This window comes from Halichoerus grypus, chromosome 5 (genome assembly GCF_964656455.1).
Source record: "Halichoerus grypus chromosome 5, mHalGry1.hap1.1, whole genome shotgun sequence".
Taxonomy (NCBI): domain Eukaryota; kingdom Metazoa; phylum Chordata; class Mammalia; order Carnivora; family Phocidae; genus Halichoerus; species Halichoerus grypus.
Genome location: NC_135716.1, coordinates 98,262,706 through 98,278,763, shown reverse-complemented (window position 1 = coordinate 98,278,763; position 16,058 = coordinate 98,262,706). Strand labels below are relative to the sequence as shown.

The following is a 16,058-nucleotide window of genomic DNA, read 5'->3' as shown; positions in this document are numbered from 1 at the left end:
GATAAGTCTGGCTAGGGGTTTATCAATTTTGTTAATTCTTTCAAAGAACCAGCCCCTAGTTTCATTGATCTGTTCTACTGTGTTTTTTTTTTTAATTTCTTTTTTTTTTTAAAGATTTTATTTATTTGTCAGAGAGAGAGAACATAAGCGGTGGGGGGGGGGGCGGTGCAGCAGGCAGAGAGAGAGGGAGAAGCAGGCTCCCTGCTGAGCAAGGAGCCTGATGTGGGACTTGATCCCAGGACTCTGGGATCATGACCTGAGCTGAAGGCAGACGCTTAACCGACTGAGCCACCCAGGTGTCCCTTTTTTTAAATTTCTATATCATTTATTTCTGCTCTAATCTTAATTATTTCCCTTCTTCTGCTGGTCTTAGGCTTTATTTGCTCTTCTTTTTTCCAGCTCCTTTAGGTGTAAGGTTAGGTTATGTACTTGAGACTTTTCTTGCTTCTTGAGGAATGCCTGTATTGCTATAACCTTCCCTCTTATGACCACCTTTGCTACATCTCAAAGGTTTGGACTGTCATGTTTTCATTTTCATTTGCCTCCATGTATTTCTTTATTTCTTCTTTAATTTTCTGGTTGATCCATTCATTCTTTAGTAGGATGCTCTTTAACCTCCATGTATTTGTGGTCTTTCCAAATTTTTTCTTGTGGTTGACTTCAAGTTTCATAGCATTGTTGTCTGAAAATATGCATGGTATAATCTCAATTTTTTATACTGGTTCAGGCCTGATTTGTGACCCAGTATGCGATCTAATCTGGAGAATGTTCCACGTGCACTCAAAAAGAATGTGTATTCTGCTGCTTTAGCATATGTTCTGAATATATCTGTGAAGTTCATCTGGTCCAGTTGTCATTCAAAGACATCGTTTCCTTATTGATTTTCTGCTTAGAGGATCTGTCCATTGCAGTGAGTGGGGTTTTAAAGTCCCCTACTATTACTGTATTATTATCAATGAGTTTAAGTTTGTTAATAATTGATTTATATATTTGGCTGCTCCCAAGTTGGGGACATAAATATTTACAATTGTTAGACCTTCTTGTTGGATAGACCCCTTTCCTATGATATAGTGCCCTTCATCTCTTACTACGGTCTTTGGTTTAAAATCTAGTTTGACTGATATTAGTATGGCTACTCCAGCTTTCTTTTGATGTCCATTAGCATGAGATGGTTCTCCACCCCCTCACTTTCAATCTTGAGGTGGCTTTGGGTCTAAAATGAGTCTCTTGTAAGCAGCATATCGATGGGTCTTGTTTTTTCTTATCCATTCTGATACCCTATGGTGTTTTAATTAGAGTGGGGAGTGTTTGGACATTTAACTAAGTGTGCTTTGATCTGTTTGTTAAGATAAGCCTGATTTTAAAAAATAAAAAAATAAAAAGTCGATCCAAGAAAAGAGAAAAGGAAAAGGAACAAAAAAGGAAGGAAACAGACAAACAAAAACTATAAGCCTGATTCCAAGGAATAAGAAAGTAAGAAAGAAAAAAGAAAAGAAAAGAAAAGCCTGATCCAAAAAATGAGAAAAGTAAATAAACAAACCAACAAAGAATAAAAACCTTAAGCCTGATTCCAAGGAAAAAAGAAGAAAAATAAAATAAAATAAATATATTAAAAATAAAAAGAAAGCCTGATCCGATTTCCACCAGAATTGAAACTGAGACTTTGGAGCACTCTATGATCAGTAGACCTGGTACATGAGGGGGGCCTGTGTTGATTTTCTGAGGGAGAGGCCCGCTGCTCTGTCTCACAGTCAGACGGGCCTTTTTAAAGATGCCCCTGCCAGATGCAGGGGGCGGAGTTTGGTATAAGGGACTCCAGCCTCCACTGGAGGCACTGTATTTCTTTCTGAAGTCCCACTGTGCTGGTGGGGGTGTGTGTGGAAGATGGGGTCACCCTGTCCTCTCATCCCCAGGGAGGGGTACTCATGGCCTTCCAGTGTAGGAAGCCCTCACAGAGAAGCGAACAATCTCCTCTCCTGTGTCCCAGGCTTTCATCAGATCCCTGCCCTCAACTTGTCTGTGCCTGGGCTGTTGGCAGGCCAGGCGCCACAGTTCTCCCGTGTTTTATCTCTGGCGAATAGCTGGGATTCAAAACTCCAAATCTTAAAGGGCCTGGCAAGGCACAGACCGCTCCCCTCCCCCAGAGGAGAGCCTGGCATTGCACCCGGCACCGTTCTGTCCCAGAAAAGCAGTTGAACGGTATGTGCATGGTGGCTGGAGTCTATGCTGATGCACAGCAAAAAGCTGCCACCAGGTTATCTGCCCTCTGTGTGCGCCTCTGTCCCCTGCTGCTGAAGAGCTACTCTAAGACTCCCAGTGGGCCCTTTGTCCTTGGAGAGGCAAAAACTCTCTTCTAAATGTACTCCAGGAAGGGGAGCTTTCTCTCCCAGTGCCACCCCGGGGATCCCCTCACTGCAGCGTATTGTGCGAACCCTATGCGCTATTCTCTCTCCCGCTCTTTCCCTCTCTCCCTGACTTCACTCTGTGAAAAGGGCTCCCTCCCCTTCATGGCACCGCAGCTTTTCTCTCCCCCAATTCATGGCTCCAAACTTCACATCTGCCATCTCTCCCTCCAATTGTGCAGATTGTTTTCTTAATCCTCAGATCGATTTCCTAGTTGTTCAAAATGATTTGATGTTGATCAAGCTAAGGATGAGGCAAGCTCAGGATCCCCCTACTACTCCACCATTTTAACTCCTCCTCCCCCCTTACTATTATTTTTTGAGAAATCAAGTGACTTTAATTGATTTGGAGTAGATAATTATCATTACCAGAAATTATCCACAAGGAAGCCCAGAACAAGAGTAACATGAGCCAAATCATATGCCAGAAAAAATGGAAAACAAAACAGTGTTGTGCAATCTCCTTGGTGGTCTGGAGATCAGAAGAGAGGTTAAAAAACAGGTCTGCAAGTAAGTGGTATACCAGCTATACTGAAACCCAGCAACAGATGGAGTCATTGAAGGACAGTGGGTTGTGTGCAGGGAGAGAAGAGGGGAGGTTGAGGTCAATACTCATAGAAAGCTACATGTAATCTTGAGGAAGAGGAGCCAGCAAAACAAACTGTAAAAACTGTGTTCTCTATTGACTCTGCCTTAAAGGTATAATTTGATAAAAAATTTTTAAGTTGTATTATAATTTCAGACCTAATAAATCTGTTTTTAAGTCCATCATGGAAACAAACTCACCTCATAAATAGTAAAATCTATGCCTACATATAATTTGACAGCCAGAAGACTAGGAACATAGCCTTTGTAAAAGCCGGTAACTCTTTCAAGCTTCCAGATCTTCCTGGCACAATCCAAAATCCCAGGGTACTGTCCAGTTCTACTCACGGCCAAATTAGTTTTTAAAACCTGAATGTAAAAAAAGATAATGTTGTAAGGTCATTGATCAGTTATCTAACCCAGAGCATTACCACAAATTGTAGGCTACAGAGCTCACCCATTATTATGGAATTAAAAAGAGAAAACAATCTTAGGTTATACTGTATTTTTAACAACAGTATATCTATATATTTTCCTACTGTTCCCTGAATATTTTAGTTTTCCATAGGAATAGCTTACAAATACCGTGTTTAAATGCTTTTACTACATTTCTTAATTTAACTTCATAGGAAGATAGAGTGTATGAATTCAGCTCTGTTTTCTTTTTGTCCAAATTATAAGATTTTAACCATAGCTATTCTACTGTGACTCAGATAAGGGACCCAAAATAAAAAAAGAAGCTCTTACAAACCCCCACCCCCAAATTTAGTGTCCTAAGAAACTGATGTTAGGATTTCACAAACAACTACACATGTATATACGTATACACAGGGAAAATATAAGAAAAAAGATTGACAGAATTTCGGATGGTATCACCAGGAATTCCAGTATCTATCAAAAATAAGAGTTACAGGAGGGAGACTTCCAGGGAAGATGGAGGAGTAGGAGGATTCTAAGCTCACTTTGTCCCACAAATACAACTGGAAAACACCCACATCAGTGTAAATAACCCAGAAAACACTGGAAGCTGGCAGAATAGGCTCTCCACAAGTAAATGGAGAGACGGGACTGATCAAAGAGAGCAGGAATGGGGGTGACATGGTTGGGAGCTAAATGGACTACAGGACTGTCCAGGGACAAAGGGGCAATGTGGCCAGGAGAGGGGGAAAAAACAGACCCTCAAACCAGGTACCCCAGGCACAGGAATCTCACATGAGGAAGACAAATTCCTGTAATATTTGGCTTTGAAAATCAAAGGGGCCAAATTTTGTGAGTTCTTACAATCAGCAGGGCCTACCACCTAGAATTTTAAAAATCAGCGCGCTCAACTCTAGGAGATCCAGGAGAGCCAAAGGAAGCTGAGTCCCTGCCCTTAGAGAGACAACACAACCAACAACCACGTGGAGATACAGCATAGAAACAGCAGTTTAAAAAATGCCTGGAGTATATGGGAGGGATATTTGTTTACTAAATCAGAGTATGTGCTAGAGGGGCAGGGAATGTTGGGAGACTTCTCCAGGAACAAAGGACCTGGTGAGCACCATTTCCCCCCATCACCCCCCAGTAAAGACACAGACTCAGGCGGAAACCAGCACAGTGCCAACACCCGCTACAGAGTGCTAACTTGCTAACAGTGCCCCGCCCCTGCATTCTCCTGTGAACACATCCCCTCTAGGCAGGCTTCAGCTCCAGGTCCCCTACAGAGCAGACCTGTGCAAACCTTGCTAACACTGTGCATCCCACTCCCACAGACTTCTGCATATCTGTCCCCATAACCAGGCCTGCCTCAGTCCCCTGAGGCTGCAGGTCCCCTCCCACAGTGGAATTGCCCAGACCTTGCTGGAACCACAGTCCCCACCCCCACATTCTTCTGTGGACTTGCCCACTCCAATAGTCCCTTGATCAGAGCCCATCCAAAACAGTGCCATAAGTCTAGCAGTGTGCAAACAGCTCCAAAAGAGGCCAGCACTACTCCAAAGTGACTCATGCCTTGGGGAGAAGGGAAGATAACCACACATATGAAACCAATTATGGCCCCAGCAGTAGGATGGGGGCAGACATCTGGTCTGAATGCAGGCCCTGCCCACCAACAAAAGCTTCTCAGAGGACAACACAGGGAAAGCACCCAGCAGTTCAGTATTACTACATCTCTGGAAAACACCTTGTCTTACTCAACTTAAGCCCAAGGCAGCCCCAGACTGGCCCACAACAACACAAGGACCAAACCCTGTCTACAACAGGCAAAGAGAGCCATTGCAGATGACTAGACTGAAGAAAAAAGTGGCTCAGCCGTAACAGCAGATCACATGCAATACACATAGGAAACTCCCTTGAAGCACCGGTTCTGGCAAAGAGGGAACATTGCACTGCAGGACATTACAGGACATCTTCTTCAGAAGTCCACTACTTTCAAGAGCAGGAGACATAGCTGAATTACTTAACATACAGAAACAGACACAAGAAAGTAAGTCAAAATGAGGAGACAGGAATATATCCCCAATGAAAGAATGAGACAAAATCACAGGAAAGAGATATATGAAATGGAGATAATATGCCTGATAGAGAACTTAAAGAAATGGTCATAAAGATACGCACTGGACTTGAGAAAAGAGTAGAGGACCTCAGTGAGACTATTAACAAAGAGACAGAAAACATTAAAAAAAAAAGGGATGAAGAACTTAACTGAAATTTAAAATACACTAGATGGAATAAATAGTAGATGAGAGGAAGAACAAATCAGCAACCTGAAGGACAAAGTAACGGAAAGGAATCAAGCCAAAAAGAAGAGAGAAAAATAATAATAAAAAATGAAAGTAGACTTAGGGAACTCAGCAACACCATCAAGCATAATAACATTCACTTTATAGGGATCCCAGAAGAAGAGAGAGAAAGGGGGCAGAAAATTTATTTGAAGAAATAATGGCTAAAAACTTCCTGAATCTGGGGAAGGAAACAGAAATACAGATCCAGGAGGCACAGAGAGCCCCCAACAAAATCAACCAAAAGAGGTCCATACCAAGACACACAGTAATTAAAATGGGAAAATAGTAATAAAGAAAGATTTTAAAAGCAGCAAGAGAACAGAAAAGTTACATACAAGGGAAACCCCATAGGCTATCAGCTAATTTGCCAGCAGAACATTTGCAGGCCAGAAGGGAGTGGTATTATATATTCAAGTGCTGAAAGAAAAAACCTGCACACAAGAATACTCAATCCAGCAAGGTTATCATTCAGAATAAAAGGAAAGCTTAAGAATTCCCCAGACAAACAAAGGTTAAAGAAATTCATCACCACTAAACCAGCCTCACAAGAAATGTTAAAGGGGACTCTTTGACTGGAAAGGAAAGACCATAAGCAGGAACATGAAAAGCAGGCAGACAGAAGCAGTAAAAGTAAGTATATCTATAACAATCAGTCAAGGGATTCACAAGAAAAAAAAAAAGAAGAAGAAGAAGATGTTCATTATGACACCATATACCTAAAGCATGAGGGGGAGAGGAGTAAAGAAACGATGCAATCTCAAGGGACCATCAATTTAATATAGACTGCTATATGCAGAAGATGTTATACACAAACCTATTGGTAACCACAAATCAAAAACCAGTAATAGCTATGCAAAAAATAGAGAGAAAGGAATCCAAATATATCACTAAAGAAACCAAACAAAACAATGAGACAAGAGAGCAAGAGAAGAAAGAAACAGAGAAGAACTACAAAAACAATCATAAAACAAGTAACAAAACGACAATAAGTTCTTACCTATCAATGATTACTTGGAATGTAAATGCTCCAATCAAAAAAACACAGGATATGGAATGGATAAAAAAGCAAGACCCATCTTTTTGCTGATTACAAGAGACTCTACTCAGACCTAAAGACACATATAGATTGAAAGTGAAGGGATGGAAAAACATTTATCATGCAAATGGAAGTGAAAAGAAAGCCGATAGCAATACTTATATTGGACAAAATAGATGTTGAAACAAGGACTGTAGCAAGGGACAAAGATGGACATTATATAATAATAAGGGGAATAATCCTACAAGAAGATATCACAATTGTACATATTTATGCACCCAACATGGGAGCACCCAAATATATAAAGCAGCTAATAACAAACATAAAAGAAGTAATCAGTAGTAATACAATAATATAGGGGACTTTAGCACCCCACTTATATCAATGCATAGATCATCCAAACAGAAAATCAACAAGGAAACAGTGACTTTGAATGACACATTGGACCAGATGGATCTAACAGATATATTCAGAACATTCCATCCTAAAACAGCAGAATATACATCCTTTTCAAGTGCACATAAAATGTTCTCCGAAATAGATTAGGCTCAAAACAAGGCTCAACAAATTCAAAAAGATCAAAGACATACCCTACATCTTTTCCAACCACAATCCTAGTGGTCAGAAACTACATCTAGTTTCAAACTAGAAATCAACCACAAGAAAAAATCTGGAAAGAACATGGTTGTTAAACAACATGTTACAAAACAATGAATGGGTCAACCAAGACATCAAGGAGGAAATAAAAAAATACGTGAAGACAAGTGAAAATGAACATACATACATTGGTCCAAAATCTTTGGGATGCAGCAAAAGCTGTTCTAAGAGGGAATTTTATAAATATACAGGCTTACCTTAACAAGCAAGAAAAATCTCAAATAAACAACCTAACCTTATACCTACAGGTGCTAGAAAAAGAATAACAAACAAAACCTAAAACCAGTAGTAGGAAGGAAATAATAAAGAAATAAAAACTAAAGTAGAAATAAACAAAATAAAAACTAAAGAAATAATGGAACAGGTCAATGAAACCAGGAGCTGGTTCTTTGAAGAGATCAACAGAATTGATAAACCTTTAGCCAGACTCATCAAAAAAAAAAAAAAAAAGAATGGAGAAGGAACTCAAAAATATCAGAAATGAAAAAGGAGAAATAAGAACCAACACCACAGAAATACAAACAATTATAAGAGAATATTATGAGTAATTAGATGCCAATAAATTAGACAACCTAGAAGAAATGGATAAATTCCTAGAAACATAAAACCTCCCAAAACTGAATCAAGAAGAAATAGAAAATTTGAATAGACCAATTACCAGCAATGAAATTGAGTCAGTAATCAAAAAGCTCCCAACAAACAAAAGTCCAGGACCAGATGGCTTCACAAGTGAATTTTACCAAACATTTAAAGAAGAATTAATACCTATTCTTCTCAAACTATTCCAAACAATAGAAGAGGAAGGAAAACTTCCAAATTAATTCTGTGAAGCCTACATTACTGCTACAAAAACCAGACAAAGACACTACAAAAAAAGAGAACTACAGGCCAATATCTCTGATGAACATAGATGCAAAATCGTCAACCAAATATTAGCAAACTGAATCCAACAATACATTAAAAAAAAAAATTCACCATGATCAAGTTGAATTTATTCCAGGGATGAAAACATGGTTCAATATTCATAAATTTCAATCAATATGATACATCACATCAACAAGAGAAAGGATAAAAAAACCATATTATCATTTCAATAGATGCAGAAAAAGCATTTGACAAAATACAACATCCATTCATGATAAAAACCCTCAACAAAGTAAGTTTAGAGGGAACATATCTCAACATAACAAAAGCCATATATGAAAAATTTATACTAAAATTATACTCAATGGTGACAAATTGAGGGCTTTTCCCCTAATATCAGGAACAACACAAGGATGTCCACTCTCACCATCTTTATTCAACATAGTATTGGAAATCCTAGCCACAGAAATCAGATAAGAAAAAGAAATAAAAGGCATCCAAAGTGGTAAGGAAGAAGTATAACTTTCACTATTTGCAGATGAGATGATACTATATACAGAAAACCATAAAGACACCACCAAAAAACTACCAGAACTGATAAATCAATCAGTAAAGTTACAGGACACAAAATCAATATACAGAAATATGTTGCATTTCTATGCATTAATAATGAAGTAGCCGAAAGAGAAATTAAGAAAACAATCCCATTTACAACTGCACCAAAAATAATAAAACACCTAGGAATAAACTTAACCAAGGAGTTAAAAGACCCATAGTGTTCAAAAACTATAAAACCTTGATGAAAGAAATTGAAGATGACATAAACAAATGGAAAGATATTCCATGCTCATGGATTGGGAGAAAAAAATATTGTTAAAATGTCCATACTACACAAAGCAATCAACAGATTTAATGCAAGCCCTATCAAAATACCAACAGCATTTTTCACGAACTAGAATAAATAATCTTAAAATTTGTATGGAATCATAAGAGACCCCAAATAGCTGAAGCAATCTTGAAAATGAAGAACAAACCTGGAGGTATCACAATCCCAGATTTCAAGATATATTACAAAGCTGTAGTAATCAAAACAGTATGGTACTGACAAAAAAAAAAAATGGACACATAGATCAATAGAACAGAATAGAAAGCCCATAATAAACCCACAATTACACGGTCAATTATCTTCAACAAAGGAGGCAAGAATACACAATGGGAAAAAGACAGTCTCTCAACTAATGGTGTTGGGAGAACTGGACAGCTACCTGCAAAAGAATGAAATTGGACCACTTTCTTAAACCATACACAAAAATAAACTCATAATAGATTAAGGATCTAAATGTGAAACCTAAACCATAAAAATCCTAGAAGAGAGCACTGGCCATAATTTCTCTGACATTGGCCATAGCAACTTTTTTCTAGATTTGTCTCCTGAGGCAAGGGAGACAACAGCAAAAGTAAACTGTTGGGACTACATCAAAATAAAAAGCTTCTGTGTAGCAAAGGGAACAATCAACAAAACTAAAAGCCTACAGAATGGGAGAAGATACTTGCACATGACATATCCAATAAAGGGTAAGTATCCAAATCTAAAAAGTACATATACATCAACACCAAAAAAGAACATATAAATCAACACACACACACACACACACAAAAACCAATAATCCAATTTTAAAATGGGCAGAAGACCTGAATGGACATTTCTCCAAAGAAGACAAACAGATGGCCAAAGACACATGAAAAGATTCTCAACATCACTAATCATAAAGGAAATGCAAATCAAAACCACAATGAGATATCACCAAACACCTGTCAGAATGGCTAAAATCAAAAACACAAGAAACAAGTATTGGCAAGAATATGGAGAGAAAGGAACCCTCGTGCAGTATCTGTGGGAATGCCAACTGGTGCAGTCACTGTGGAAAACAGTATGGAGTTCCTCAAAAAATTAAAAATAGAACTACCATATGATCCAGTAATTCCACTACTGGGTATTAACCCAAAGAATACAAAAACACTGGGGCGCCTGGGTGGCTCAGTTGGTTAAGCGACTGCCTTCGGCTCAGGTCATAATCCTGGAGTCCCTGGGATCGAGTCCCACATCGGGCTCCCTGCTCAGCAGGGAGTCTGCTTCTCCCTCTGACCCTCCCCCCTCTCATGCTCTCTCTATCTCATTCTCTCTCTCAAATAAATAAATAAAATCTTTAAAAAAAAAAAAAGAATACAAAAACACTAATTTGAAAAGATATATGCACCCCTATGTTTATTGCAGCATTATTTACAATAGCCAAATTATAGAAGCAGCCATAGATAGATGAATGGATAAAGAAGAAGTGCTGTAACTATATGTTAACTAACTAGAATTTAAATTAAAAAATTGAAAAAGGGGGAAAAAAAGAAGTGGTATATATACACAATAGAATATTACTCTGCCATAGAAAAGAATGAAATCTTGCCACTTGCAACAACATGGATGAATCTAGAGGGTATAATGCTAAGTGAAATAAATCAGTCAGAGAAAGACAAATACCATATGATTTCATTCATATGTGGAATTTAAGAAACAAAACAAAGAAACAAAGGAAAAAAAGAGAGGAACCAAAAAACAGTCTTCAATATAGAGAACAAGCTGATGGTTATCACAGGAGAAGTGCTTGGGGCAATAGGTGAAATAGGTAATGGGGATTAAGAATGCACTTATTATGATGAGCATTGCAGTGTATAGAATTGCTGAATCTCTATATTGTACACCTGAAAGTAATATAACACTGTATGTTAATTATACTGGAATAATTAATTAATTAAAATGAGTTACAGAAGGAGAGTATAGCAAGATCAAAAAGAAAAATATAATCCTCAGGTGCCTGGGTGGCTCAGTCAGTTAGGTGTCCGACTCTTGATCTCAGCTCAGGTCTTGATCTCAGGGTCTTGAGTTTGAGCCCCATGCTGGGCTCCATGCTGGGCATGGATCCTACTTTAAAAAAAAAAAAAAGAAAGAAAAATATAATCCAAAATTTAATAGTAAAAAATTTCCCAGGACCACAAAAATGCCAACTGTTTCATTGAAAAAAAAATTAACTAATATGAAGAAAAGAATCCAAATTTGTAGATGTCATGGTGAAATTTCAGAAGAACAATGATTAAGAGAAAACCTTAAAAGCTTCCAAATTATTAGAATTAATAAGAGTAATGTAGAGTGGTTGGATAGAAGTTAAAATCCAAGAGTTTTCATATATACTAACAATAAACATTAGCAAAATGTAAAGGAATACATTAATAACAACAAATATAACAAAGATACAGTAATATAAAAGCCTCATAATGTGTAAGACCTCTATAAGAAAATTATAAACCTTATCAAAGAATATAAAGAAGATTTAAATAGAGAGAGAGATACCTCCTTCCTGGACAAAAAGATTCAGTATTACAATTATCATTTCTTCCCAAATTCATTCAGTACAGTTAGAGTCAAAAATCCCAACTGGTTTTGTTTTTTGTTTTTAAAGAACCTTGGCAAGCCAATTTTAATGTTCATATGGAAGGGAAAATGAAAAAAAAAATAGAACAGTAATAGAAACGCCAGCTTGGATGTCACAGCTCTGGTGATATTGCCCTGGCAATAAGTTTTCCTTACTCCATGTAATTACTACTAATTGTAAGAGGATTCAGGCTCATTTGAAAAAAATAGCCATAATTTTCATTAAAATTAGCAATTAAATCATCTTCTTTCAATAGCACTTACCTCTAAGGGGTAAATAAGATTGTGCAGTAGCACCAGCCAAAGAAGCAGAGGCAAATGGCTCAAAAGTTCCTAATTTGACTCCTTCAGAAGAAAGAAACTTCTTATACTGTATTAATAAGAGTTTAAAGTTATGTTAATACTCAGAAGTCCCAGAGGGCATACAAACATTTCATATCAATGAACACCTGGGCATTTAATCCATAGTCAAAAACCATAATGCACATTACCAAGGACGTAAATACAGTCATGCCCTTTAGGTGGGAGGCCCCAACCTTAACAGTAGAGACTCCAGCTTGTATGTCTTTTTGCCTGGAATAAGATCTGGTATCCAGCAGATACCCAACGTGTTGATTATAATAAGGAATTATAATGGAATGGAAACCACTGAGATGGAAATAACTAAGCACCTTATGCAGTAAGTTCTGGTGGCAACTCTATCCAATTTTAACGAAGCAACGTAACATCACAAACAGACCTAGGACTTGATCTTGCCTAGGTCACTTACTGAGTAATCCAGGACAAATTATCTAACTTCTCTATAACTCAGTTTTTTCATCTGGAAAATGAAGTTACATGCCTTGTCCATACTGGTCACCATTATATTTGCAGTCCCTACTTTGCAGGATTGTTGTGAAGATTAAACACAATAATGCAGATGTGTAACATGCTTGCCACATAGAAACTGAGGGAGCTGTCATTATTACCGCATAATGATAATAAAATTTTCCTTAAGGAATGGATATTTCCTTGGCCTTTATTTTGGTCTGTATTTTAGCTTCTTGTTCCAAACCAATCAGTACATTCTATCACTCTGCAATATTGATTAGTTCAAGGATTGATAAATGACACAACCTGGACCAGGGAGACCCAAGGAAATGTTTTAGGAAGACTTCCCAAAAGAAGCTTCCTTGCTCTTCTGAGAGAACTACAAGAAGAGTCAGCTCTCTTCCTGCTACAAAGAACATGAACCCCTGGAAGCCTCAGGCAGTCATCTTTCAATCACAAAAAGAATAAGTCTTAGGATAAAGAACCCAGTGGAGGTCAGAGAGAAGATGGGTGGGGTGGAGTCTTTGGTGACACAGTTGATCTGATAAATAAAGCTTCACCAGAAGTCCACCCTATTTCTAAAGGTGAGAAAATAAATTCTGTTTATTATGGAAGCCAGCTTGAGTCACACTTCCTGTTATTTATGACCTAAAGATTCCTAACTAATACGGACACCTCAAGCTCCACGTGCCCAAAGCTAAATACACACACACACACACACACGCACGCACACACACACACACACACACACACTGCCCCTCAAAATATACTGCAAATGGAGCCCTTGAGGATTTGTGACATGGCAGTGCTGCCCAAGTGTTCCCTATCACAATAAATGGCCCCAGTTGAACAAACTAATAATTTCAGTATCATCCGTGACATCTCCCTCTCTTTTACAGTCCACAAATAATTATAACAAAATCTTATCCACTTCCTAAATATCTGCAGAATCTGTCCACTTGTCTCTCTCCACTGACATCACTTTCATCTCTCACCTGGGTTACTTCATACTGTCCCAACCATTCTCCCTGTGCTTTTGCCTCTTCCCTTTGTTTGTCTGCCTCCTCAGCCTCCTCTTTAACCACAATCACCACTCTAGTCTTAGGGAGCTTCTTTTTTTGTTTGTTTTTTGTTTTTTGTTTTTAAAGATTTTGTTTATTTATTTGACAGAGAGAGACACAGCGAGAGAGGGAACACAAGCAGGGGGAGTGGGAGAGGGAGAAGCAGGCTTCCCGTGGAGTAGGGAGCCCGATGGAGGGCTCGATCCCAGGACTCTGGGATCATGACCTGAGCTGAAAGCAGACGCTTAACAACTGAGCCACCCAGACGCCCCTGGTTGAAGTAAATATTCTATGTCACTTCAGATATTTCACATTATACAAGTTTGTAAGGAAATAACATTCTATATCATCACTTGTTTAATCAAGAAAACCTCACTAGCTAATATTCTGGCCCCATAATTTTCTAACAGTTTATAATGCATTACATTTTATGCCCATGACTCATGGTATAAAATACACAAATATTAAAGAAGAGGCCACTTACAGTAAAATAGTTCCAGTGATGGGCAACTTCCTTAACATTTCTTGCAGGTTTATATAAAAAAGCTTCCTCCATTCATCCCAGTCCACTTTCATTGACCCATCAGTATCCATGCTGTATATTTTTAAAAGAATATGCTCAAATATAAATTATAATTCATAAATTTCAAACAGCATTATCAAAATGATATCTTATATTCTTAAAGTCAGAATATCTGGGTTATAGTTGAGCTCTGTCCACTGTTACTTTTGTGAGGTAGAGTGCATCCTACACCTCTAAACTTCAGTTTCTATGGGAATAATCCTACAACATAGAGCTTTAGAGTATTTTTTTTAAAGATCTTATTTTTAAGTAATCTCTACACCCATTGTGGGGCTCCAACTCACAACCCTGAGATCAAGAGTTGCACGCTCCCCCAACTGAGCCAGCTAGACACCCTTAGAGTATTATATGGGATTATATATACAATGGCCTTATAACCTATAAAGAACTACAAAACTATAAGCGAGTATTCCTGCATCCCAATCTTCTCCCATTTCTTCTTAAACATTTTCCCTTCTTTCCATCTGATAAACCTCATCTTGTAACTTTTCTAGCAACAAAATGATGACCGAAAATTACCTTTTTGGTAATTCAGCTCTTAAAAGACAATTTCCACTTTCTATGGGTATGAAATGTGGATATAAAAAATACCATAATAAACCCAAATACCCACAGAAATATAACTTCCATTAATATGGAATAATATAATTAAGCCAATTTTAAGAATTTTAAAGAATTCTCATTAGAGAATTTCTCAAATCCCTGAATGAAATTAAGAATTTGAAGAAAGATAGTGAAATATATTGCTAAGTGTGAACTTACCAAAATTTCAACTTCTTGTCTCAGTCAGCTCCCTCTCTCAGCTTCCGCGGTTGCTAAACTTCAAATATCTCCTCAAGCCACCAAATCAGCTCCAGACACTCAATCTCAGGCCATTGTCATCCCGTTTCTCCCCAAAACATGAGTATTCACACATTCTCATCTTTAAAAAAAAAAAAATCTGTGGACCTTATTTTCTCCACTATCACCACCTTTTATCTCTCTTTGCCTTTGCAGTAACACTTTTTTTATTATTTAAATTCAATTAGCCAACATATAGTACATCATTAATTTTTGATGTAGTGTTCAATGATTCATTAGTCGCATATAACACCCAGTGCTCATCACATTGCAGTAATACTTTTTTTTAAGATTTTATTTATTTGTCAGAGAGAGAGAGAGAGAGCACGTGCGCAAGCAGGGGAGGGCAAAGGGAGAATTAGGCTCCCTGCTGAGGAAGGAGCCCAATGTGGACTCGATCCCAGGACCCTGGGATCATGACCTGAGCCGAAGGCAAACGCTTAACCAACTGAGCCACCCAGGCGTCCCACATCGCAGTGATACTTCCTTTTTTTTTATTATTATGTTATGTTAATCACCGTACATTACATCATTAGTTTTTGATGTAGTGTTCCTGATTCATTGTTTGCGTATAACACCCAGTGTTCCATTCAATAAGTGCCCTCTTTAATGCCCATCACCAGGCTAACCCATCCCCCCACCCCCTCCCCTCTAGAACCCTCAGTTTGTTTCTCAGAGTCCATAGTCTCTCATGGTTCATCTCCCCCTCCTATTTCCCCCCCTTCATTTTTCCCTTCCTACTATCTTCTTCTTTTTTTTAACATATAATGTATTATTTGTTTCAGAGGTACAGGTCTGTGATTCAACAGTCTTACACAATTCACAGCGCTCATCATAGCACATACCCTCCCCAATGTCTATCACCCAGTCACCCCATACCTCCCACCCCCCACCACTCCAGCAGTGATACTTCTTAAAGAGTTGTCTATCTTCTGTCTCCAATTTCTCCTTCTCATTCTCTCTTGAACCCACTCCCA

The 16,058-nt window shown here is 38.2% G+C and overlaps 1 protein-coding gene across 2 annotated transcripts in view; it reads right to left on the bottom strand.

The window, feature by feature from the left end:
• Positions 1-16,058, bottom strand: part of LOC118546841 (mitochondrial adenyl nucleotide antiporter SLC25A24-like) — a 38,999-nt gene that overhangs the window by 11,065 nt on the left and 11,876 nt on the right. For both annotated transcript variants that reach the window (XM_078071715.1, XM_078071716.1), the window contains exon 2: positions 3,189-3,356. In XM_078071715.1, coding sequence (XP_077927841.1) covers positions 3,189-3,356 — 168 coding nt within the window. The remainder of the gene's footprint in view (positions 1-3,188; positions 3,357-16,058) is intronic.